Genomic DNA, 24,857 nt, shown 5'->3' with positions numbered 1-24,857 from the left:
CTTCAATTAATGGGAACCATGTTGCTTATATCACTGGCAGTAAATGTCTTCATATAATTGCCTCTTATAAAATAATAGGAAACAGCTGCATAAAATTAATATGCTTCATACCAGAGCAATATTTAATATTCATGGATGGAAAGAAAAAGGTAATTAAAATAAGAGCTAACAGTTACCCATTACAAACTATCTTCCAGGCACTGTTTTAAGGACTTAACATACATTAACTCTGTTAATCTCCCCAACAGCCCGTTGAGATATGTAACTTGTCCCAGTTATAAAGACATTAAGGAGAAGAGCTCAGATCTGGACACAAAGCAGTCTGGCTCCAGGGCCATGTTGTTTACTACTGTGTTATGTACCATGTTTTATGCTAATTACTTTACAAACATCATATCTAATATTCTCTTTGCCACATGGTACATAAAATTACTACCAATGTGCAGATGTCCTCTATGCGTTTGTTTCATTTAAGAGAGCTGCTCACAAATTCACCCAGACCTAATGACATATATTTTCTAACTGTATGTTTCTCGTGTGTTTTTGATTGATTCTATCTTTGGTGAATCAATCACTATCTTTTTTCTCCAAAACCTGAGAGCTTTTAGAAGTGATAACTAATATCAGGAAATCATTTGCCTTGCTTTTCTAGATAATGCTAGCAGAACTGACCCTTGCTCAGGGAGATTCTGAAAGGGGATCTAGCCTTAGGCAGCACATTCTCCTAGTTTTAAAACTTTTTTGATTGCCACCCACAGAAATAAATTTATTTGTCATCACAACCCAGTAGGTATATTCACAGAGACACACATCATATTCACAAAAACAACAGTTTTATAACCAATGTTTAGTCGTACATGTTAACAACATTTTCTGTGCTTTACAGTCTATTTTATTTCTTCACAAAAAGTGCTTATTAGAACCAACAGAACTGATTTCACAACTTACTAATGGGTTATAAGCCACAATTTGAAAAACACTGCATTGGAAATATTTTACATCTCTTCCAGTGCTCAAATTCGGATTTATCTCAAGATGGCTTCCATGAGACACCTTTAGGCATATGAGTGACTTCTTTGAACTTAGTTGGTAACCATGCTAATTTCTAAAAATAGAACCTAGGGAATGTATATGAGACAATCCCCAAAACTTGTGTTTTAACCTTCTCTCCGTCCTTTCTTTAGTTCATTTGTTAACTTGCTATTTTTCTCTACAACTATTTAGAGAGGGTGCATTTCAGACAGCGTCCAGTTGCTAAGGAGTTGAGGATGAGTAAAAGCAGGAACGTATCCTGATGGCATTGTGCGAACGCAGACAATCGACTCAAAAGTACACGAGAAAATATTTTACAATTAGGCTAAATTCTGTGAACAAGAATATGGGATTGTGTTTACAAGAGGGCCTGACTTAGTACGGAATGTTAGAATTATCTCTGTAAGAAGTGTCACTTGGGCTGAGGGTGACAGATGAAGAGAAAAGAACCAGGCCACCATGGACAGCATCAGGAAGATAGGCACAGGTCACACCATGTCACAGTCTTCAAGGCTCAAGAGGGAATGAACTGTAGGGGCGGAATAGAAGAGAAAGATCTAAAGAGAAGGCTGAAAAAGTAAACAGAGACAGACCATGCAGGAGCCTATAAACCATGAAAGAGGTGAAAGGGTTTTATAAGGCTGGATGATGTAAGACTCATAACATGAAAACATAACTGGGATGTGTAGACTGGATTGGAGAGGTCCAAGATTATACAAAGAGAGCTATGAATAGCTACTGTAGTTGTCTGGTTCAAACATGATGGAACAGAGCTGACTAGGTGATAGTTTCTGCTAAGTATCTTTTTTTTTTCCTTCATAGTTTATTGCCAAGTTGGATTCCATGTAACACCCAGTGCTCATCCCAACAAGCGCCCTTCTCCATGCCCCTTACCTCCCTTTCCCTCTCCCTCCACCATCAGCCCTCAGTTTGTTCTCAGTATTTAAGAGTCTCTCATGGTTTGCCTCCCTCCCTCTCCCCCACTTATTTTTCCCCTTCTTCTCCCCCTTGGTCCTCTGTTAAGTTTCTCCTAATCCTCCTATAAGTAGAAGCATACGGTATCTGTCTTTCTCTGCCTGCCTTATTTCACTCAACATAACACCCTCAAGTTCCATCCATGTTGCTACAAAGGCTAGATTTCATTCTTTCTCATTGCCATGTAGTATTCCATTGTATAGATAAACCACATCTTCTTGATCCACTCAGCAGTTGATGGACACTTAGGCTCTTTCCATGATTTGGCTGTTGTTGAGAGTGCTGCTGTGAACACTGGGGTACATGTGCCCCTGTAGATCAGCAATCCTGTATCCCTTGGGTAAATTCCTAGCAGTGCTGCTGCTGGGTCATAGGGGAGTTCTAGTGTTTATTTTCTGAGGAACCTCCACACTGTTTTCCAGAGGGGCTACACCAGTTTACATTCCCACCAACACTGTAGAAGGGTGTTCGTTTCTCCACATCCTCACCAGCATCGAGAGTCTCCTGATTTGGTCATTTTTGCCACTCTGACCGGTACGAGGTGGTATCTCAGTGTGGTTTTGATTTGTATTTCCCTGATGAGGAGGGACACTGAGCATCATTTCATGTCTGTTGGTCATCTGGATGTCCTCTTTGGAGAAGTGTCTGTTCATTTCTTCTGCCCATTTCTTCACTGGTTTTTTTGTTTTTTGGGTGTGGAGTTTGTTGAGTTCCTTATAGATTTTGGATATTAGCCCTTTATCTGATATGTCATTTGCAACTATCTTTTCCCATTCCATCAGTTGCCTCTTAGTTTTATTGATTGTTTCCCTTGCTGTGCAGAAGCTTTTTATCTTGATGAGGTTCCAATAGTTCATTTTTACTCTTGATTCCCTTGCCTTTGGGGATGTGTCAAGTAAGAGATTGGTGCAGTTGAGGTCAAGGATGTTGTTTCCTGCTTTTTCCTCTTGGGTTTTGATGGTTTCCTGTCTCACTTTCAGGTCCTTTATCCATTTTGAGTTTATTTTTGTGTATGGTGTGAGAAAATGATCTAGTTTCATTCTTCTTCATGTTGCTGTCCAGTTCTCCCAGCACCATCTGTTAAAGAGGCTGTCTTTTCCATTGGATACTGTTTCCCACTTTGTCAAAGATTAATTGGTCATGCATTTGTGGGTCCAATTCTGAGTTCTCTATTCTGTTCCATTGGTCTATGTGTCTGTTTTTGTGCCTTTCTGCTACATATCTTTTATCTTACCGAGCACCCTGCAATGCATTCCACATTCATTGGGGCCAGACTTAATCATTTTGGAGCTGTCAGCTAAGAAATACAAGTCATGGAAACACAACAGTGAGTCTCTGTGATAAACGGACAAGGTATAAGGAAGCTCTTACTCTTTTATTAATAAATACCAGACTGTGATATGAACTTGCATATTCTAGTTATCACCAAGCTGTATCATGCCCACCTATTTTCCTGGATATGATTCTGGATGATCAAATGCTTATCTTCTCTTTCCCTGAGAGTTTCTAAGATCTGTATGAAGGGCTGCAGATCTGATGTGGTGAAGGAGAAAGATGATTTTTAACAGCCCAACTGACTTTCTGATTAAATAAATTTATATTCATACTGGACAAAGGAAGCATGTTGCCTCTTGCCTGGGCTGCTTCTTTCTTTGATTAATAATCCCTTGCACAGTAGAACCCTGTTGGTAACTTGCCATGCCTGGCACCTTTATCAGTCTGTTCTTGAAATAAAATAGCTTAACTCAAGTCTAGGTAAAAATGGTTGTTGGTCAGGGTGAATTTAATAATACCATTGCCCCTCCTTAGAGTTAAGTGGAGTGATGGGACCTCTCCCATTTCCTCTGGTATGCTGCCTGGTTTCTCACCTCCACCTGCCTCCCATGGAGAGCTGGAGGCAGTCAACAGCTGCCTTGTATGCTAGCTGGTCTACATATGCTCTTTCCCTTGGCACCCAGTAATGTTTATGGCTAGTGCTCTCTTCTCCTTTGTTTTTGATATCCAGGCCTCACTCATCTCGCCACCCCTACCCCACTTGCCGTCTATCCCAACAGACCTTGCTCGCTTCCCTTGAGGGATCATCACTTCTGTTTCATTAACTGAGAGCAGCAGAAGGTGCAACAGGTCCCAGGCATGAGTACGTGTTAATTTGCACGTCGTTGCTTCCTGAAAGTCCCATAAAACACAACAAATATAATGTGTAGTAGTGCAGTGGGAGGCACTGTGAACCAGATAGCAGGGGTCCAGGCACCTTTTCTGGTGCTCATTAAATCTACGGCAGGAATGACCAGCCAGTCACCTCACTGAGGTGAAGAATATCATTTCCAAAAGACAATGCTAAAAATTATTTGTTGTCAGATTTTTACAAAGCTCTTCTCATGTTTCTGTCTAAACTCCCTCCCCAAGGGCTTAATTTCTGTCATCTTCTTTGTGAATCAGCCTTCGGTGGTAAACAAAATTTTATTCGTGGGACCAGTAAGTGCGAGGGACTGTTAGTCTCCATTAGAACATTACTGCCGCAGACTAATGCCTCATTGAATTTCTCGTTTCTTTTCCTTGCAAGTTCCCTCCTTCTCCTTTAGCACAATGATCATTATGAAGAAGAAAAAGGACGAAGTACAGTTCTTCCGGTTATTCTTACTCTACACTTCCGAAGCAAAGCATTTGTCACTAGGAATTATTCTGCATCCCTGGGCACTGCTGGAAGGCACTTAATTCTTTGATTCGAATAAAACTTTGAAATGTGAACTCCGTGACATTATGTCAAAAGAAACATGTCAAAACAGTGCTGAGACAGAGAGCTTTATTGTGCCTAGAAATCGTGGCTGTGTTTTGAAGGAAACAAAGCAAATCAGAACAGCAGGAATGCATTTTTACAAGAGGCTCTTTTCAAAGAACAGAGTCCAGTCCCGCTCTCCTGTGTCTCATTTCTTCTTTTGAACTCTCTACCCCATGCTCCTTCAAGTGTGAAGCCCATGCCTGATTGTACGTCCTGCTTAAAACTCCTCAATGTCATCCTGCTGCCTACAGCCTCATTTACAGGCACCTGTCATGGGATCTGCCTTCCGTGTTCCTCTCTAGGCTCAAGCTTCCTCTCAAGCTTCATACCTACTGCGAAAGCAAACCCAAACTGTTTTCCTTTTCCCACTCACACTGTTTTCTTTCCATGCCTGTGCTTAATATGGGCTCTTTTCCCCTGTCAAATTTTACTTTTGGACCCAGAGAAGGCACTCAATGGAGACATCAGTGGCATCAGCTTTATTTTGTGGTTATTACTGTCACCATCCTTCAAAATGTGACTCAGGCATCACTTCTGCTGAAAAGCTTTCCCTTACCTCCCCATCCCAAACACTGAGTGAATTACTTCCTTGTCCATGCATTTACTTTTTTATTGCCCTTTTATATCTTTTTCTTATCATTAATGCGGTACGTGATTTGTTATAATGTTGCTGGGTAATGAAGTTGATTGTGTGGAAAAATGGGAAGGAGAATGGTTCCAGGACGCCTTGTAGTTCATATTTTATGGACCTACTGCAGTAGTGTGGTTTAGGATATGATTGTTACTGGTAAGTGGATGAGTGGAGTTTTCTTTACTTCCTGGGCTTTATAGCTTTGTAAGCTAATAGTTATTGAGTGCTCACTGTAGGTCAGGCAGGAGACATTAAATGTTATATTTGTTCTTTACTATGACCAAATGTGGTAGATATTGTTATTATTCCCCGTTATGCATGTGAAAACTGAAGGTCTAGGGTCACAGAGCCAGCGATAGACCATCTGCTCCCAGAGCTTGAACTCTTCGGTCAAGAACACTCTGTTCTGACCCATGAGGTGTGATTTGCCTCTGGGCCTCTTTAGTGTGTAAATGTATTCAATACACTTTCATTTGAATTCTGTTCCAGGTACTCCTTCCAAGATGAGGAGGACATGTTCATGGTGGTGGACCTCCTGCTGGGCGGGGACCTGCGTTATCACCTGCAGCAGAACGTCCGCTTCCAGGAAGACACCGTGAAGCTCTTCATCTGTGAGCTGGCCATGGCCCTGGATTACCTGCAGAGCCAGCGCATCATCCACAGGTCAGTCAGGTCCAAGGGCACGGCCTTAAATGTACTGAATGTGCAGGGGAGAGTGCACAATCTGGTTCATCAACCAGTCCTTGGGGAACTTGACAGGTAATCCTCATTGAACTCCTCCAACAGTCCCCTGAGGTTGGTTTATTGTCCCCCTTTTGAAGAGTTTTTAAAAAAATGAGCACATTGAGCTTAATTTGCTCAAGGTCACAGTTAATAAACAATAATACCAGAATCAACAAATAGTGGCACTAGACAACAAAAAAGTGACATATAGGGATGTATCTCCTTCATGCGTTAAATGAAGACAAGCTAATAACACAAGTAGCTATAAACTCAAACAGACAATGGACAGAAAAGGATGACACTTTATATTTGTAAAGATATTGGGAGTTTGGTTTACTTGTTTCAAGTTTTTATTTAAAGTCTAGTTAGTTAACATATAGCGTAATATTGGTCTCAGGAGTAGAATTTAGTGATATAAAGATATTGATAGTTTCAATGATGATTTCCTATATAGTATCTTACTTGATCTCTATAATAATGTGTGATAAGTAATCAGAGCAGTTGGACCGTATTAAATAGGAGAAAACCGTGATATGGAGATATTAAGTCATTAGCTCATTTATTTATGAGCAGTTTTTATTGTTTTTAATTTTAATTCCTATATAGTTAACTACAGTGTTATATTAGCTTCTGGTATACAGCGTAGTGATTCAGCGCTTCCATACATTACTCAGTGTTAATCTTCGTAAGTGTACTCCTCAATCTCCTTCATCTATTTCACCCCCGCCCCCCACATTCCCCTTGGGTAACCATCAGTTTGTTCTCTATAGTTAAGGGTCTGTTTCTTGGTTTGTCTCTCTCTCTTGTTTATTCCCCTTTGTTTATTGTTTTGTTTCTTAAATTCCACATACAAGAGAGATCATATGGTTATTTGTCTTTCTCTGACTGACTTATTTCACTTAGCATTATATCTCTAACTCCATCCATTTCATAGTACTAGGAGTACTAGCCACAGCAATCAGACAACAAAAAGAAATAAAAGGCATCCAAACTGGTAAGGAAGAAGTAAAACTTTCACTATTTGCAGATGACATCATACTCTATATATAAAAACCTAAAAACTCTACCAAAAAACTACTAGAACTGATAAATTAATTCAGTAAAGTCACAAGATACAAAATCAATGTACAGAAAACTGTTGTGTTTTATACACCAATAATGAAGCAGAAAGTGAAATTAAAAAAAATAATCCTATTTACAAATGCAAACAAAAACAATGCAACAAAACAATAATATATCTAGGAATACTCTTAACCAAAGAGGTGAAAGACCTGTACTCTGAAAACTATAAAACATTTATTAAAGGCATTGAAGAGGACTTGAAGAAATTGAAAGACATTCCATGCTCGTGGGTTGGAAGAACAAATACTCATAAAATACTCATGCTACCCAAAGCAGTCTACAGATTTAATGCAATCCCTATCAAAATACCAACAGCATTTTGCACAGAGCTACATCAAACAGTCCTAAAATTGTATGGAACCAAACAGCCAAAGTACCCCAAATAGCCAAAGCAATCTTGAAAAAGACAAACAAAACTTGAACTATCACAATTCCAGACTTCAAGTTAGAAAAGAAAGCTGTAGTAATCAACACAGTATGGTAGCGGCATAAAAATAGACACAGATATCACTGAAACGGAATGGAAAACCCAGGAATAAACACAATTATATGGTCAATTGTTTATGAGAATTTTGAACTTAATCACCATCAGTGTAGCCACAATTTATAGATGACTTACTATATGTGAGGCACTGCTAAGTGCTGTCATATATTGTCTTACTAATTCTGAGAACTCAGGAAGATACCACGTTTCATGGCAGTATCTCCATTATACAGAGAAAACTGTGACTCAGATATTTGCAAAGGACAAACCAGTGACAAATGGCACTGCCAGGATTTAAACCTTGGTCTCTGAACCCAAAGTCAGAACTCTGTCACTAAACCAACTTGCATTAATTACACGTATGAAATATATACATTAAGTACATATCATTAAGAGAAAAATCAACACATGTGACTGCCACTGTCTTATCTCTAATCTTTGGTAAATTTGCTAAGTTTTAAGTATGATTATGTCTTTACAATGTAGCAAAACTTTGGCTGGGTAAAATATTTGCCAACCATTAAGCTGACATTTATCTAAAATTTATCTGGATTAGTGCAGAGCCTGGGGATGAAGATGTAGCATCATAATTTATAGATTCTCTAGGCAGGCACTATGGAACAATCCGTGTGTGTGTGTGTGTGTGTGTGTGTGTGTGTGTGTGTGTATGGCTGGCCCTGTATACTTACATAGCCTTTGTTTAATTTCCTGTCTTTCTGAGGACCTATTTGTGCTGGTAATGGGCTCTTCAGGCAACCGATGAACGGAAAGCAGACCAGTTAATCATGTAGGATCTTGGAAGTAAATGAAGGCACCTGGTATTTTGTCAGTAACTGGGAACCCTGTTCACAAGCAGACTTTCTCCCATACTCACTTCTCATAGTTCCTTCAGGGGAGAAATTTTTCACACTTGTAGTCTACAGTGTCCCTCTCAGAGAATTTATGCTAAGTACGGGGTGAGCAGACCCAGAATTTCCAACCCACTATCTGCCTGGCTTGCTGACATTCTATATCTCAGAAAAAGGAAACAGGTACTATGAGAAGCCAGCATGGCTAGAACCTTTTAACTTTCTTCTTTCCCTGTTTGAATCCAAAATCTGTGCCTTCTTTCTCTGGGTTCATTTTCTGTCATCCCAAGTCAAGATTCTTGGACCATTTGTGCCCTATGCTTAGAAATGTGTTCTGAAAGGAATCCAGGAGAAAAACAAATAAACAAACCAGAAACATCAAAATTATTTGTAACCCCAAATATCGCTGTTTTTCCCTTCTCTCCCTGGCTCTTTATTGCTCTCCTCATCATTTTGCTACTTAAATAAGAAGCCAAGGATTAACTTTCAGCCTCTTGCCCTTTACACACACACACAATTAGTCTTTCGTGCCTGTCCTCAGAAGAGCTTCTTAGTACTGAAGTGTCCCCTCACCATGGTAAACAAATGCAAGGCAAACACAGTGACAGTTTGAGCACTATATTAAAATGACATCCTCTTAGGGCCAGAAGATAACCCCAGGTGTATTTCCGTTGCCTGTATGGCTCCACCTCATCTCCCATGTGTTATATTTTATAGTCAATGGTAGCATATTGTACCCCTCCTGAGGAGCTGTGACATTTTTGATGTGTAATTAATGACTATCTGCCACCCTACTACATTGTAAACTTTATGAGGTAGGCCATGTGTGTTTTGCTTTTCATTGTATACCCAGCGTGCAGCAAAAATATGAGAGAATGAACACTGCCTAGACCATACAAATGATTGACTAAAAGCCTGGTTTGTGAATAACAAAGACGAAATTAAAATACAAGTATTAAAGCCAAAAATGTCAGACCTACCTTGCTCGTCACATGGGCTGTCCATATCATTTATCATCCAAACCAGGGTACCCCTGAGAATAAAAGGAGTCATTAGTAATAATTATGCTTGGACAACAGAAAAAAGTCCGTAAATGTTTTGGAAAAACATCAGGACATGTATCAACATCATTAAGGCTTTTCAAATAAACCTGTTATTCAAATAGACCAAATAAACATGTTAATTGTGAGAATGTTCTAATAACCATGGCTTTCTGCCTCCAGAGTCCCAAATATCAAATTGAAATGGTGTCAAGTGGCTTAAGAAAACATTTGCATGTAACCACAAAAGACCCAGAAAGTAGTGTTCCTTTGTCTAAGGTGTTAAAAGGATCATATTGATGGCACTCTGAGGCAATAGCTCCTGGGGCAGAGATAAAAGCCTGAAGGCAACATAGAAGAAGGGAATGCTTGTGAGGACTTGAATTCTCTTTTTAAAATCTTCCTTTAAAAGAATCCATAAAATGTATGCTATATCTGATGTAATCTAAGATAACAAGGCAAAACATCTTTCAGCTACTTAGAAAACTGTTTATAAGACCCATTGTGAGTTCCAAGTTATTACAGTGTGGATGAAAGAGACCAAAATCAATGAATTTCAGTAGATGCCTAAGACAAGGAAAGCCCATATGTATATATAAAATATGTGGCTTCCTCATTTCAGACCGGAAACATCATTTTGTTTTTGGACATAGTAGAAGATTCAGAATTATCCATTGCACGCAGCAACGAAGTGTGGAGCAGTGGCAGTGGTGGACTGCCATTTACTGAGGGTTCCTGGGGACCAGATGCGCTGCTGAGCATGTGTTCCGAGTTATTTCCCTTCATCTGCTCACAACCAGGAGGCTGAGGATGTCATTGTCCTCATCTTACGGCCAAGGAGACTCTGGTTTAAGAAGACAGACGAAGTAACTTGCCCAAAGTCGTACGGCTAGTAAGTAGGTGAGGCATCATTGAAGGAAGGGCAGAGGTCCTAACCACTCTCCACACTACTGATGGTCACCATGGTTGTGTCTCTGACGCATGGCCACTGCCTTCAAGTCTACACTCTGGCTGCGTGAGCCAAGATGGGACAAAGGGAACCAACTGACGAGAGAACAGCATACAACTAGAGGCTAAAATGTATGAGAAAGACTGAAGTACTTCAGAGGAGACGATGGTTTTGGGTAACAAAACAATGTTTGTTTAAATAAATGTTTATTCATTTGTGAAAGAGAGAGGCAGAGGAGGACAGAGGATCTGAAGCGGGCTCCGCATTGACAGCAGATAGCCCCATGCTGGGCTCACAAACCACGAGATCATGACCTCAGCTGAAGCCAGATACTCCACCAACTGAGCCACCTGGGCACCCTCAAAACAATGTTTTTAAGAGCTCAGAGGATTTTAAAAGGCTTTTAACAACCAAAGCAGAAAGAAGAGTCAAGTCCACGTAAGAGGAACTGTACTCTGAATGAAAGCACTCTTATCTCCCTGTGTTACGTAGAATGGTCTCTGTTTTTAGTTTTTTCTTCAGGTTGACTTTACTGCCAGCAATATCTAGTTTAGTTATTTTTTTTGATACCATAAATCCTGTTTCTTTCATAAACTTCAAGTGAGACATAAAAGGGGTTTTGTTTTATTTTGTGGATTTTTTTAAGCCACAGACATTAATTTTTTGTAGTTTCCTAACTATGTAGAATACTGAACTACTTGTCCTCAATTTTAGAAACTTCCTCTTCTGCAGTTGTTGTCAAAGACACCAATTGTGTAATAATCATTAATTTTGAGTTGTGTAATTAGATGCTTTTCTTATTAGCAAGAAGTCAAACATTTTCCATGAGGATAGCTTGAAAATCAGCATTAGTTTCCAAATATGGCCAGTTTCTAGTTCACTATTCCCCCTAACTTACATTAAATCAGTGAATGAAGATTTTAAAATGTAGACACAGTAATTATTTGCTTTTATTAAGAAAACAGGGAAAATGAAACTCGTTACAATCCTTCCTATGGGGATAGTACCGTTTGATTTGTTGATTGCCACACTCTCTCCGATGAATAATATGATGGAAAGTAATTACGAGGGTCCAAAGACAAATTTGTATTCACTCCCTGGTCAGATGTTAAAGAAGACTCAATTACAAATCCACACGAGTAAGGTGAGTTGTACAGGAAAGTTCAAGAGAGTAAGTCATCTTGGATCAAAATATCATTTGTGAGGGAATGTTTGATTTTTTTTCCTCTTTGTAAGAATTATCCCATCCACTCTAATCAAGTTATATATATTCCCTGCTTTCTGAATCCCATAGGAATGAAATAAAACTCTAATTAGGCAATTTGTATAGATAACTACAATACGGTAGAGAGTTGCAAACATTTCATCTCCAACTGATTACAGATATATTGAAGTAGAAATAAAAGAAGGGTCAACTTCCAGGTTCAGTCAGGAGGTTGACAAAATTAACATCCTTGTGGCTATAGGACTCATGGTAGCTTATTTCCTCAAACTCAGCTGGGAGAGCAAGACTCTAGAGTGAGTCTGCTAGAAAGGCAGAACATATAACATTGAATAGCCATTACATAATAGAACACAATCACGGGACTGACATCTCATCTCCTTTGCTACATAATGCTGGTTAGAAACAAGCCATACAACCAGCCCACACTCAGGGGCTGGGGATGATACAGGATGTAAACACCAGGAAGTGGGGATCATGGGGATCACCATAAAGCCTGTCCTCCATACTTCCTCTAAAGAAGTTGTACTACACCAAATTCTCACACCAGTTTCCTCCATGACCTTAAACATAGCCCCAAAATTCCCTGTCAAGAAAGAAGTGGAGAGGTTTGACTAAATCATTAGGAATGGTTCTTTCATACCTAAGAGTCTGGGATGATTTCTTCTTAGCCCTGGTAGGATGCTCTTCAGTGTGGGATCTCATTGTTTCTTTGTTCTCTACCACACACCTGTTGCTCCCGCAAGAAGGCTGCATGACCAAAATGCACTGTCTAAAGAGCATGTGACAGTGAGGTATGATTAACAGCTATTAGCACATTGACCAATTAAGGTCTTGTTTGCAGTTGAGTTGTGAATCAAAAGTATTTGTTTTAACCAAGGTCTTTAGTTTGTTACTGGCAGAGCCTTCCTGGTTGAGATTCCCCCTTTTTGTCTGACTCACACATACTGCACTATCTTGGAAGTCACATTTTATTTTCTTGAGATGATACTGCATAGGGAAAAAAAATCTTTATGCAGCTAATCATTTTAGTCAATGATCACTGAGTGACAGATGAATGAACTTGCCAACTCAGTGACACCCCCAGCTTTCTGAAGCCTGTGGGAGTGAGCCATCTAGAGAGGTTTTTCTAGTTCCAAAAGGTGCCTACTTAGTTCTGTTCATGAACAGTTTGTAACCATTTAAAGTATACTACAAAGTACATATATCATCTTCTTAATGACTTATGAAGAGCTGTCACTTATTGTGCACATATGACTGGCCACCATGAAAATAAGCATTTTGTATACACGGTCTAATTTGATAGTCAACGGTGCTATGAGGAGTTGAATAACTTGCCTAATATCATATAGTTAGTGCACTAAGGCCAGATTCAAAAGTAGGACTATCTGACCCAAAGACCGTGCTCTTAATATAGACTCCCGTATTTTCACTCACATGAAAATAATAGACACCCAGACACCCTCAAAATAAGATGAGCTATTTACTGCTGTTTACTCTGTAGCAACAAATATTGGTTTTGATACGTATTTTTAGTTGGTATGAGTAATGGGTTAAATTATAGCTCTCCCAAAAAGATAAGATGAAATCCTAAATCTGAGTACCTTAGAAGGTGACCATGTTAAGAAATAGAGTACAGAGGTAATCAAGTAACACTGAGTTCATTAGGGTGTCCCTAGTCCAATGTAACTGGTGTTCTTATCAAAGGAGGAAATTTGAGCAAAGAGGGAGGCCGATGTGAAGGCCACAGGGAGAACACCATGTTCAGATAGGGAATTGGAGTGGTGCATCCATCAGCCAAGGAAGGACCAAGATTGCCAATAATGGCAAACCAATAGAAGCTATGGAGAAGCAAGGAAAGATTTTCACCTACAGGGGTCAGATGGAGCAGGGGCCTAGTGACACCTTGATGTTGGACTTATATTCTCCAGAACTCAAGACAATATATTTCTGTTTGTTTAAGCCACTCAGTTTGTGGTACTTTGTTACAGCAGCCTTAGCAAACTAACAGTATGCTTTTATAGTTTCCTTAGCTGCTCAGATTTCAATCTTTGCATGTAGCAGGTAGTTCTCAGAATAGCTTCTATCCTCACTCTTGATATGGTGCTTCAACTACGTAATGGGATTGGGCCGCCTGTGTGGCTCAGTTGGGTCAGCATCTGATGCTTGATTTTGGCTAAGGCCGTGACCCCATGGTATTGAGGATAAAGCTGACTTAAGATTGTCTTTTGTTCTTCCTCTGCCCCTCTCCTTCACTCACATGCTTGTTCTCTAAGCATACGCATACACACACACACACACACACACACACACACACACACACACTTACTATGGGATCGAAGACCAGATAAAGGAAAACTTATTAAAATTGCTTGTAAAATTAGGGTAACCCAAGAGAACATTCAATAAGTCAAATCCATTAGCTTTAGTATATGGTAAACTATTTTATGTTGCCCAGAGACTATCTGTGGCTTTCTTATAACGATTCTCTAGCCCAAGGTGTTTTGTTTTGCTTTTAAGCATCTCTAAGGGAAGTTTAATATTTTTTTTCTTTTCTTTCTTTTTGTTTTTTTGTTTTTTTTGTTTTCGAGAGAGAGTGTGCGCACATGGGCATGCAAGCAATGGAGGGGCAGAGGGAGAATCCCAAGCAGGCTCCACATTGAACATGGAGCTTGACACAGGGCTCAATCTCACAACCATGAGATAATGACCTGAGCCCAAATCAAGAGTTGGACACTTAACTGACTGAGCCATCCAGGTATCCCTAAATCTTTTTCAGTTTATCAATACAGCATGCCCAGTATGAGAAAATTACAAGTCCAAAAAATGATAGACTAACTGAATACTTATATTGTGTATGTTGCATTTGATGTTGGCTTTCTTCTTTCCAGTGTGTTGATAATATTTACTATTGCCCTCCCTCTCTCTGACCCTCCCCACTCAGGCTCTCTCTGTCTCTCAAAAGTAAATAAACATTAAAAAATTTTTAAATGGGTGCCTCGGTGGCTCAGTCAGTTAAGCATCTGACTTTGGCCCGTGTCATGATCTCATGGTTTGTGAGTTCAAGCCCCTTGTCAGTCCCTGTGCTGACAGCTCAGGGATTGGAGCCTGCTTCACATTCTGTGTCTCCCTCACTCTCTGCCCCTTCCCCACTCATGCTTGTCTCTCTCAAAAATAAACATTAAAAATACACACACACACACACACACACACACACACACACACACATTTCCTGTTGCAATGGGAGGTCAGATTTTGGTTTCAGGCGGTCATTTTATGTGGAACAGTTAAGAAAATGTCCTTTCTTTTCGTTTTGGTACATCTTCTCTGCAGTAGGTCATAAGCCTTGCAAATTGTTCTCTTTTTCTAACTCTTACAGCAGAAGGGCCACTTGAGCCTCAAAAACAAAACTGCAGTGAAGTAATGAGGGTATTAGGTTGATATGTTCTACTCAGCACCTGCTCCCGACCTACCGAATAATGAATGAGCATGAATAACACATTGCAAAAACAGCAGAATCTGCCTTCTTTGTATTAGGCATCAGGCAGTTTCAAAAGGAGCTTTGTAATATGCTCTCACACAAGACCACCCATTTGTGAAAACCCCCGTGAAAAAGGCAGAGAACTGCTCGTTTACAGGTTAACATTTAACTAGCCTGTGTTGTGCTTTTAATAGTTTCTACAAGGTTAAGAGTTTCATTAATATGCAACCTGTGACTTGGTCCAAATTAAATTTTACTTTGCTTACACACATGTTGGTACCAAGCATATGCTTCATTCTGGAAGGTTTCATCATTTAACACATTGTATCGGTCACTTATCTGTGTGCCAAGCACATAGCTCTTGAATAGAGCTGTGAAAAATAAAAAGACATTTTTTTTTTGTCCTACAGCTCAGGGTTTAGTTGAAACGACAGACAACGAACAAGGAACCAAATACGTAAATAACCATGTTAATTTACAGATTGCTTTCAGTGTTTCATGGGAAATGAACCAGGGATCTAAGAGTACACGTTTGGGGTAGAGGCTACCCTATGCATTAGCATGGTGCTCGAAGAAGACCTCATCTGTAGGTGGTCTCTGAACCCAGATTTACAGGACAAGCATCTCTAAGGTGGAAATCTGTTCTGTCCTGGAGCGGAATGGTGGTTGTAGTGGCTGGAACAGGTGAGAAAAGGGGAGAGTGGTTCAAGAAGCAGTAAGACAGGTGAGCCCAGGCCTGATCAGCTCAGCATGTTCAAGCCAACACTGTAGCTCAGGCTTGCTTCTTCTTTGTACTTTAGGAAACATACAAACCTAGTCAGGCAAGGGAACATATTTGAATTTGTTATCAGTTTGGAGATAAGAGTACAGCATTCACAGCAAGGGTAAGAAAATTGGGATGGAAATGGTAGAGAATGGGATATACTATCTATTCTGGATATTAGGGAAGAAAGAGCTAGCAGATTAAGAGTCCAAGTTGCTCCCTCTGTAGATAATGGGTTGGCATAATCTTTCTGAGATTTTTTTCTAATTTTTAAGGTAGCTATGATAATGTCGTATATAATACACATGGAAAAACATGAAAGGCTCCTCTAATAGTACTTGAGAAAGCAGAACTAGCTAATGAAGGGAAGCCAGACTGTTTTCTAGACAGCTTTTAAACAACTAAATGCTATCACCAAACCACAGGATGTTAGAGGTGAAGGTTGGCTTAGAAATCAAGTCGTACCTCCATCCAAAGGCAGATTGTTTTCTGCAACCTCCCCAATAAGAAACTGTCTTCCTAGCCTTTAAATCCTTCAGAGATGGGACACTTGTGGCCACATAAAGTAGTTCATTTCATGTTTAGACACATCTGATTATGGAAACGTTCTTCCTTCTATTGATTGTCAGCCTCATGGCTCTGCTGCTGCCCATGGGAGCTTTACTAAGTAAGGCCCTGAGTCATGCAGGACTTCCGTTTAGTCATTACTTGCTGTACTGTCATCCTAGACCTTTATCATGGCCTCCAGGATCCTTACTGGTCAGGGCCCTGTTCTGATTAGCCAATGGTTGTTCCTTGTGAAGTATTTTGAATATTCACCTCTATTGTCAGGTAAAGCTGAATTGGAGTCCTGACTCTTCTCATAACAAGAGCTACATCAGCTCCTTGTGCCTCCGGGGTTCCCATCTATGAAATAAGAATAATAAATAATAATAAATGTGCCCACGATAGAAGGTTGTTTGAGAATAATACAGGATAAAGCACTCAAACAGCGTATCCTGGTTTCTCATGTGTTGCATTACGTGAAATCTAGCATCATCAGTACCTCATTCTGGTTCAGTGATAGCTGAAAATATAGCTGAAACCGACCATTCATCAGCTTAACATCAGTTTCTCACCATCTAGCCCTTCCTACAATGGACATTTCCTAATCATTTGCTCAATGTTTTCTTTTTTCTTTTTCTTTTTTTTATTTATTTCTAGGAGAGAGAGAGAGAGAGACGGCGTGAGCAGGGGAGGGTCAGAGAGAGAGGGAGATACAGACTCTGAAACAGGCTCCAGGCTCTGAGCCGGCAGTCAGCACAGAGCCCGACGCGGGGCTCGAACCCATGAACCGCTAGATCATGACTCAAGCGAAAGTCGGACGCTTAACCGGCTAAGCCACCCAGGCGCCCCTATTTTTTCTTACCTATTTTTTCTATCAACTTCCTTTTTTTTTTACAAATAGTTTATTGTCAAGTTGGTTTCCATTTAACACCCAGTGCTCATCCCCACAAGTGTCCTCCTCCATGCCCATCTCCCCCCTCCCCCCCACATCCATCAGTCCTCAAGTTTTTCTCAGCATTCAACAGTCTCTCATGGTTTGCCTCTCTCCCTCTCCCCCACTATTCCCCCCTTCTTCTCCCCCATTGTCCTCCATTAAGTTCCTCCTCATCCTCCTATACGTGCAAACATATGGTATTTGTCCTTCTCTTGCTCAATGTTTTCTGACAGTTGATTGAATAATCACTATGTGCAGATTAATATACTTGGAGCCTTACATGCCCCATACCATTAATTCTCCATGGTAACCCTATAGATATTGTTATTGTCCTCAATTTACAGATTCAGGGCTCTGAGTCTCAGCAGTGTGTTTATAATCTTTGACCGGAGAACCAAAAGTTTTTCTGAAGGCCCTTACAATAGAATCTGCATTAGGTCTCATTGGCCATACTGGCTCCTTCCCAAATTAAGGGAAGCTGTGATAGGGCAACAGATTCTCATGATTGATTCATGACAATCATCCCTCTACCTGGGACTAGATATGTTACTGCTAAGTTGTGGTTCTATTATCAAGAAGAAAGCAGGACAGATTTCACATTATCTCCTTTAGCTAGGCAGTGTAGCAGGGTAGAAAAGAGCAGAGATGCTGGCACCTGAATTCTACCCTGGTCATGTATGACTGCAGCCAGCATGGATATTTTCAGTTCTAGAGCTGAAATGGAGCAAATTGCTTTTTGCTTCAAAATGAATATTCCTCTCCTTTATTTAATTTAAAAACAAATAAACAGAGGCCACTAGCTGGCTCAGTCAATTAAGCATTTTACTTCAGATCAGGTCATGATCTCACGTTTCTGGGTTTGAGCCCCGTGCCAGGCTCTGTGCTGACAGCTCAGAGCCTGGAGCCTGCTTTGGATTCTGTGTTCTCCCTTTCTCTACCCTTTGCCTGCTCATGCTCTGTCTCTCTCTCAGAAATAAAATAAAAGCATTTTGAAAAAAACCTTTCATACCAGTTACGATCAATAGATGACCACTTTTTGGTATCTCTTACTTTTTAGACTCTTTCCCTTCCTCTAACTAGTACATTTCTTTCCCTAAAATTTCTTTGGATTGAGGGAAAGACCCAGGAGACCCAAGTTCAGACTGGCCAATATGGTGGGGGGATTTGGTTGAGGTCCTTTACACTGCCTCCTAGCTTCCCTGGTTGTAGAATGGGTAAATGTGACCCAGGCTTCTATCTGTGTGAATCAAATTAAATAATGGCAGTGAATTAGCACTGAGCAATGCTAAGTAAAGCAGCCTTGCTGCTTAGCATTAAACAGTCTGTCATTAAACATTGTGCCTCCAAAGACTGCAAGTGGGCTAAAAATCTCCAGTGAGTGGGATGGTGTCTGTCTCACACACGAATATCTGTACTATTTGGTTTGTATCATCAGGATAAACATGATTCGCCTTCCTAGAACAACAGATTTACTCCACAGTAAGACAGGCAGAACTTTACTTTTACATTAAAAGAGATATGGGTATCTTATAGAGTAGGGTGGAAAAGATACATGGTTTTCAAACATACAATGGAAACTATGAAAAAAATTAAACTTGTCGCAGGCTAATTTGAGCCACATCACAGACCCCCAGGTAGAGGAAGACATTATTCTCTCTCCTTTGGAGAAATAAAATATGAACATTTGAGATATAAACCAAGACTGCACCTCACAACCTCTGGTCATACCCCAACTCTACCAGTTACTTATCATACAATCTTGGACAAGTAATTTAAACTCTCTGAGCTACCCCTTCTTCATCTGCAAAAATGGGTGTAATATCTAAGTTAGGGGGCTGTGATGAGCAATGAAAGATACGCCGTCTAGGGTCATGTGGGTGGCTCAGTCGGTTAGGCATCTGACTTCAGCTCAGCTCATGATCTCGCAGTTCATGAGTTTGAGCCCCATGTCAGGCTCTGTGCTGACAGCTCAGAGCCTGGACCCTGCTTTGGATTCTGTGTCTCCCTTTCTCTCTGCCCTTCCCCCACTCACTCATACGCATGTGCTCTCTCTCTCTATCAAAAATAAACAAACATTTAAAAAATTTTTTAAAAGATATGTTGTCTATCAAGTAGCTGCTGCAGCATGGACAATAAATGGCAGCGAGAACCATTCTGTTACTCATGAGAAGTAGAGCAGTTTGACAAATTTTATTTTTGACTCTCCTCAAACTCTTCTTCCTGTGTCTTTGTCAGGAATTTCTGATCAATCTTGGCACTCTTTTGCCTTGAATCTGAAGGCCGTCCTTTTCAATACTGTAGACACTGCTAATTAAAGAGTTGGCCCCATGCTCGGAACCTACTTGCCATCCTACTTAAAATAGCCAAGTGAGCAATAGCGGAAAGACCATGACATTTAAATGCAGTCTCTGCCATTTATGAGCTCTGTGACTGTAGGTAAGTCAGGGAGCTGGCTTTTAGGGAGCCTCTGTGAGAAGCCTTGGGTGGCTTATAGAGGGTCTGGGCTCAAAGGTTTTTGAAAGGTCGGGGGGAAGGTTAGTTCCTCTGCTGCACTACACCCTTGTTGTATTGCAGTCAAATGCTTACCCAGCCTCCATGACAACATCCACGTCACAGTTTAAGATTTTGTGATAGCTCATGCCAACTTTGGAAGTATCTGACTATTAAGAAGTTCTTTCTGAGGCGCCTGGGTGGCTTAGTCGGTTAAGCGTCCGACTTTCGCTTAGGTCATGATCTCGCGGTTCGTGAGTTCGAGCCCCGCGTTGGGCTCTGTGCTGACTGCCAGCAAAGAGCCTGGAGCCTGTTTCAGTCTGTGACTCCCTCTCTCTCTGACCCTCCCCTGCTCACACTGTCTCTCTCTCTCTCTCTCCTAGAAATAAATAAAAACATTTAAGAAAATTAAAAAAAAGAAGTCCTTTCTGAGATTTTGGTTTAAGTGCTTATTTGCAACTCCCTCAACTGGTTCTCTAGTGAAGAACTGTCATCTTTTTACACCAAAGGGTCCATTAACATCTGGCCCCTACCACCCTTTCCTATTACCAGAGAAACCTATCTTCCTTGGGTGAATACCTTGACAAGCTGCTTAAGTTGTGGGGATTGGAGAAGAGTCAGTCAGATGCTGGGATGGGGGTCTAGTGCTCTAGCCTGTGTGGTACTCAGTGGACAGTAAGCTAAATTATTATGGACAGTGGAGGAGAAGTTCAGAAGCCGTAGAAGAAGATACTTGGGAGAAGAAAGGCATGGTGAGCATACTATTATCTTGAATGCACTTTGGGAAAAGAAACACAAATTCACAAAGGGATCTTGTATCACATTTTCTCAGATGATAAAATCACTGCCCTCAGCACCTGATTAATATATAATTGCATTATATAGTAATGAATTGAATAGTGGTGCTATCTATGAAGAGCCAGCACACCCAAAATGAATATGCAAACAGTATATATATGTATACATATGTATACATATATTTATTATTACAGAATATATTTGTAACTCATGTTCCCTTGAGCAAACTGTGGGAAATGCTGGAGTTGAACAACAGCAACCAAATAAGCAGGCAAAAAGTTACTAAAGAATAAATCTTTTAAATGCTCATCACGATAAAAAAACAAAACAACAACAACAACAAAAACGCTGTAACTATTTGTGGTGATGGATACTAACTAGATTTATTGTGATGATCATTTCCCAATATATCTAAGTATAGGATCACTATGTCATATACCTGAAACTTTTATAATGTTATACGTCAATTATATTCCAACTTTAAAAAATAAAATTTAAATTAAAATAAAATTGAATCCACCCGTTCGTAAGAAAGAAATGGAGGATGTACCTTGCCCACAATCTCATTCCAGCACTGTTCACTTCTGCCTCCTCTTCCAAACTATGCGTTTCTGCTTACAATTACCCCTTACACCCTGCCATTCCCACCTCACATGTTTCTTAACATAGGTCAGTTTATGTGATCAATCGCCTTTGTGTGATGTCTTAAATAATATATTGTAGAATTGTATGTATAATATTTTTTCCTCACTCAAGAATTTGGAGAGGACCCAATTTAAGAGCACATTATGTAACAAAGAATGAAACCCAAAGTGTAGACTTGTCAGAAAGCCATGGACACTGAAGGGGAGGGATTGTGGTTTGGATATACTGATTTTCTTGCTCCCTGTTCTCACAATACCCGATATTGGATTGCAGGGTGAACAACTTGATTCCAGGGTAGGTGCAGTGAAGGGATGTAATTAGCCTATTTAGCTCTACTAATGTCTTGTAAAGTCATTCAAGTGAGAACAGCAGATATATCAGTTCCGCCTTGGACCCTGCCACAGGGGGCATTGTATTTCTACATTACTATTAATAGTTCCCACAGTAGGCATCAGCTGATTCAGCCTTTTCTATTTCATCAAACCAAGACACAGTGAAGAATTTCTATAGAATGTGTGTGTCCGTAGACCTGTATTTTATCAAAATGCTGTAGCCCCTCTGAAATTACAGACTCTGTGCAGAATCACCTCTTTCTTCCCTTTACTGAAATATACAAAAACTGATAGTTGTATTTACAGTGCATCGGGCATAATGAAAGGGAGCTTTTTTCTCTCTCTCCTCTTTTTTTAAAAAAATATTTATTTATCTTGAGAGAGAGAGAGAACAGGGGAAAGGTAGAGAGAGAGGAGAGACAGAGAATCCCAAGCAGGCTCCGCAAAGAGCCCTACTCGGGGCTCTCACAAACCATGATATCATGACCTGAGCCAAAATCAAGAGGGGGATGCTTAACCAACTGAGCCACCCAGGAGCCTCTCCTCTCTCTCTCTGTAAGGGGAAAAGAGATGTATAGCTTATTATTCCAGAAGTTTTAGAAGGCAAGGACTCGTTTTTATGACCAATATTTAGTTAGGACCTTACTTTCTTCTGAGCACTTTTACTAGCCTGGGAGCTACAGCACTGAACAATACAGAAAACATATCCTTTTCCAGAGAACTTGCATTCCACTGGAGGTAGAAAAACCATAAATAAGAAAACAGTGCAGTATTGAACATAAGATGAAGGTAAAGAGATAAGGACAGAGGGGAGGCTACTCTAGGTTGAGTGGTCAGGAATGAACCTTGGAGGAGATGATGTTTTGCCAGAGATTTGAAATGTCAGAAAGCACCAAGCCAAGTGAAGGTCTGGGAGAACAGGATTGTAGGCAGAGGGGGCCATCTGTACGAAGGTAAGGCCAGACCAGTGTAGCTGGAGCGTGGTATGTGGCAGGGAGAGGATGCTATTATGTGTAGCTCAGGGCTGTGCAGGGCTGGAGTATGTAAAGGGCATATATGCCAGAGGTAAATGTTTTGGATTTTATTCCATGGAGGTTGGGAGCCAGAGAATGTTATGCAGGGAAGATGTATGTAATGAAAAACACCACTCTGGGTGCTGTGTGGTCAATGGATCATCAGGGGATAATATTAGAAGGAAGAGGAAGATACTACTGCAACCCTTCAACTGAAGATGATGATGGTAGCGGTAGAAATGGTAATTATAATATCTGTTTAAGTTTGTTGTTGCAAAAAAATACATAAAGTAAAATTTATCATTCTATCTATTTTCAATAGTTAAGTACATTAAGTACATTCACACTGTCGTACAGCCATCACCATTCATCTCTAGAACTTTTTCACCATCCCAAACTGAAACTCCATATGCATTAAATATAAATTAGCATTCCCTCTTCACCCCAGCCCTTGGTAACCATGGTTCTCTTTTCCGTCTCTGTCAACTGGACTATTCTAAGTACTTCACGTCAGTGGAGTCAAACCATGTTTTCCTTATGTGTCTGGCATATTTCACTTAGTATAAAATGTCTTCAAGTTTCATCCATGTTGTAGCATGTATCAGAATTTCATTCCTTTTCAAAGCTGAACTCCACTGTATGTATATACCACGTTTGGTGTATCCATTCCCCTGTTGGTGGATATTTGGTTTGTTCTACTTCCTGACTACTGTGAATAGTGCTGCTAAAAACACAAATATACAAATATTTGTTCAAGGGCCGGCTTTTCAGTTCTTTGGGGTATCTACCCATAGAAAGAGAATTGTGGGATCATGTGCTAATTTCCATGTTTAATTTTTTGAGGAACCACCATACAGTTTTCAATAATTCTATTTCAAAGGTACAATTATCAAGAATTGTTGAAGGACTGGTGCTATGAGTTCAAGAAAGAAAAGAATTAAAAGTGATCTCAAGATTTTTAGTTTTACAATGGGAGAATCATGGGCTATGTACTATGGTAATGAATTCTGGAATAAAAGGGTTTGGGTGTTTGTGTGGGATGTGTGTAAATATCAGAGGTTCTCTTTAGAACATACTGTATTTATCATGACTGTTAGACGTACAGATGGAAACATCAGGCAGGAAGTTTGATATGTTATAAATCTAGAATCCCAGGGTCAGGGATGGATATCAAATATATAAAGTACATATACTTTATTTATATTAATAAAATAGATAACATTTAAAATCACAGGACTCAATGAAATCACTTAAGGGCAGAGTAGTTTTATATATGACTGAGCTCTGGGGAATCTCAGCATTTAGAGGTTGAACCAAGAAGCTAACAGCAAACAAGACTGAGAAGGAATCTCTGGCAAAAGGAAATCCAGGAGAAAAGGGATTTTTGCAAGCCACAACAACAAAGTCTGTCAGAAGGGAATGAATGATCAACCCACTGAGAAGTGAAGCATGTCAAATAAAAATGCACCCATTGGGTTTGGCAAGCTGGAGGTCATCAATGTACTTGGCATAGGCAATTTCAGGAAGTAGAGGGGTTGGAAGCCTGATTAGAATGAGCTGAGAAGGATAATGGAGATGCTATTTCTCCTTTCTCACCTATTAACAACCCAATCCACAGGTGTTATTGCAAAGGAAAATAGTAAAATGGTACAATAAGTGGAAGTGGGTATCCATCAAGGAAGGTATTTCCAAGAGACTCAATCATAAAATTCTTCATACAAGAAGAGTAGAAAGAGAGGGTGTAGGAGAAGGAAGGAAATACCTAGCTAAGCGAAATCCATGAGAAGGTGCGAGGAGAGAAGATCCAGAGCCCCCAGGAGAAGAGTTGTCTGGGGTAGATTCAGGGACTTTTCATCCAGTATAACAGGAGGGAAGGCCGAGAGTATGGATACAGAAATAGGGAGGTTGGTAGACATAGTGGTAGATAATTCTCTTTGTGAAGTAAGGAGATTCAGTTATCATCGGAGAAAAGTGGGTGGGGGGAGTGGAAGACACCTGAGGGGCAATGGTGAAGTGTGAAGTGGTCCTCTTGGGGAAGGTATCACTCTAT

At 40.2% G+C, this 24,857-nt stretch overlaps 1 protein-coding gene across 1 annotated transcript in view; it reads left to right on the top strand.

Moving 5' to 3' along the window:
• STK32A (serine/threonine kinase 32A) overlaps positions 1–24,857 on the top strand; it is a 130,157-nt gene that overhangs the window by 56,043 nt on the left and 49,257 nt on the right. The window contains exon 5 of the mRNA XM_039219197.1: positions 5,907–6,080. Within this exon, the coding sequence (XP_039075128.1) occupies positions 5,907–6,080 (174 nt within the window). The remainder of the gene's footprint in view (positions 1–5,906; positions 6,081–24,857) is intronic.

Source organism: Hyaena hyaena, unplaced genomic scaffold, assembly GCF_003009895.1.
Source record: "Hyaena hyaena isolate Hyena2069 unplaced genomic scaffold, ASM300989v1 scaffold_797, whole genome shotgun sequence".
Classification (NCBI taxonomy): domain Eukaryota; kingdom Metazoa; phylum Chordata; class Mammalia; order Carnivora; family Hyaenidae; genus Hyaena; species Hyaena hyaena.
The sequence above is the reverse complement of the archived record's forward strand: the minus strand, read 5'-3'. Positions and strand labels throughout refer to the sequence as shown.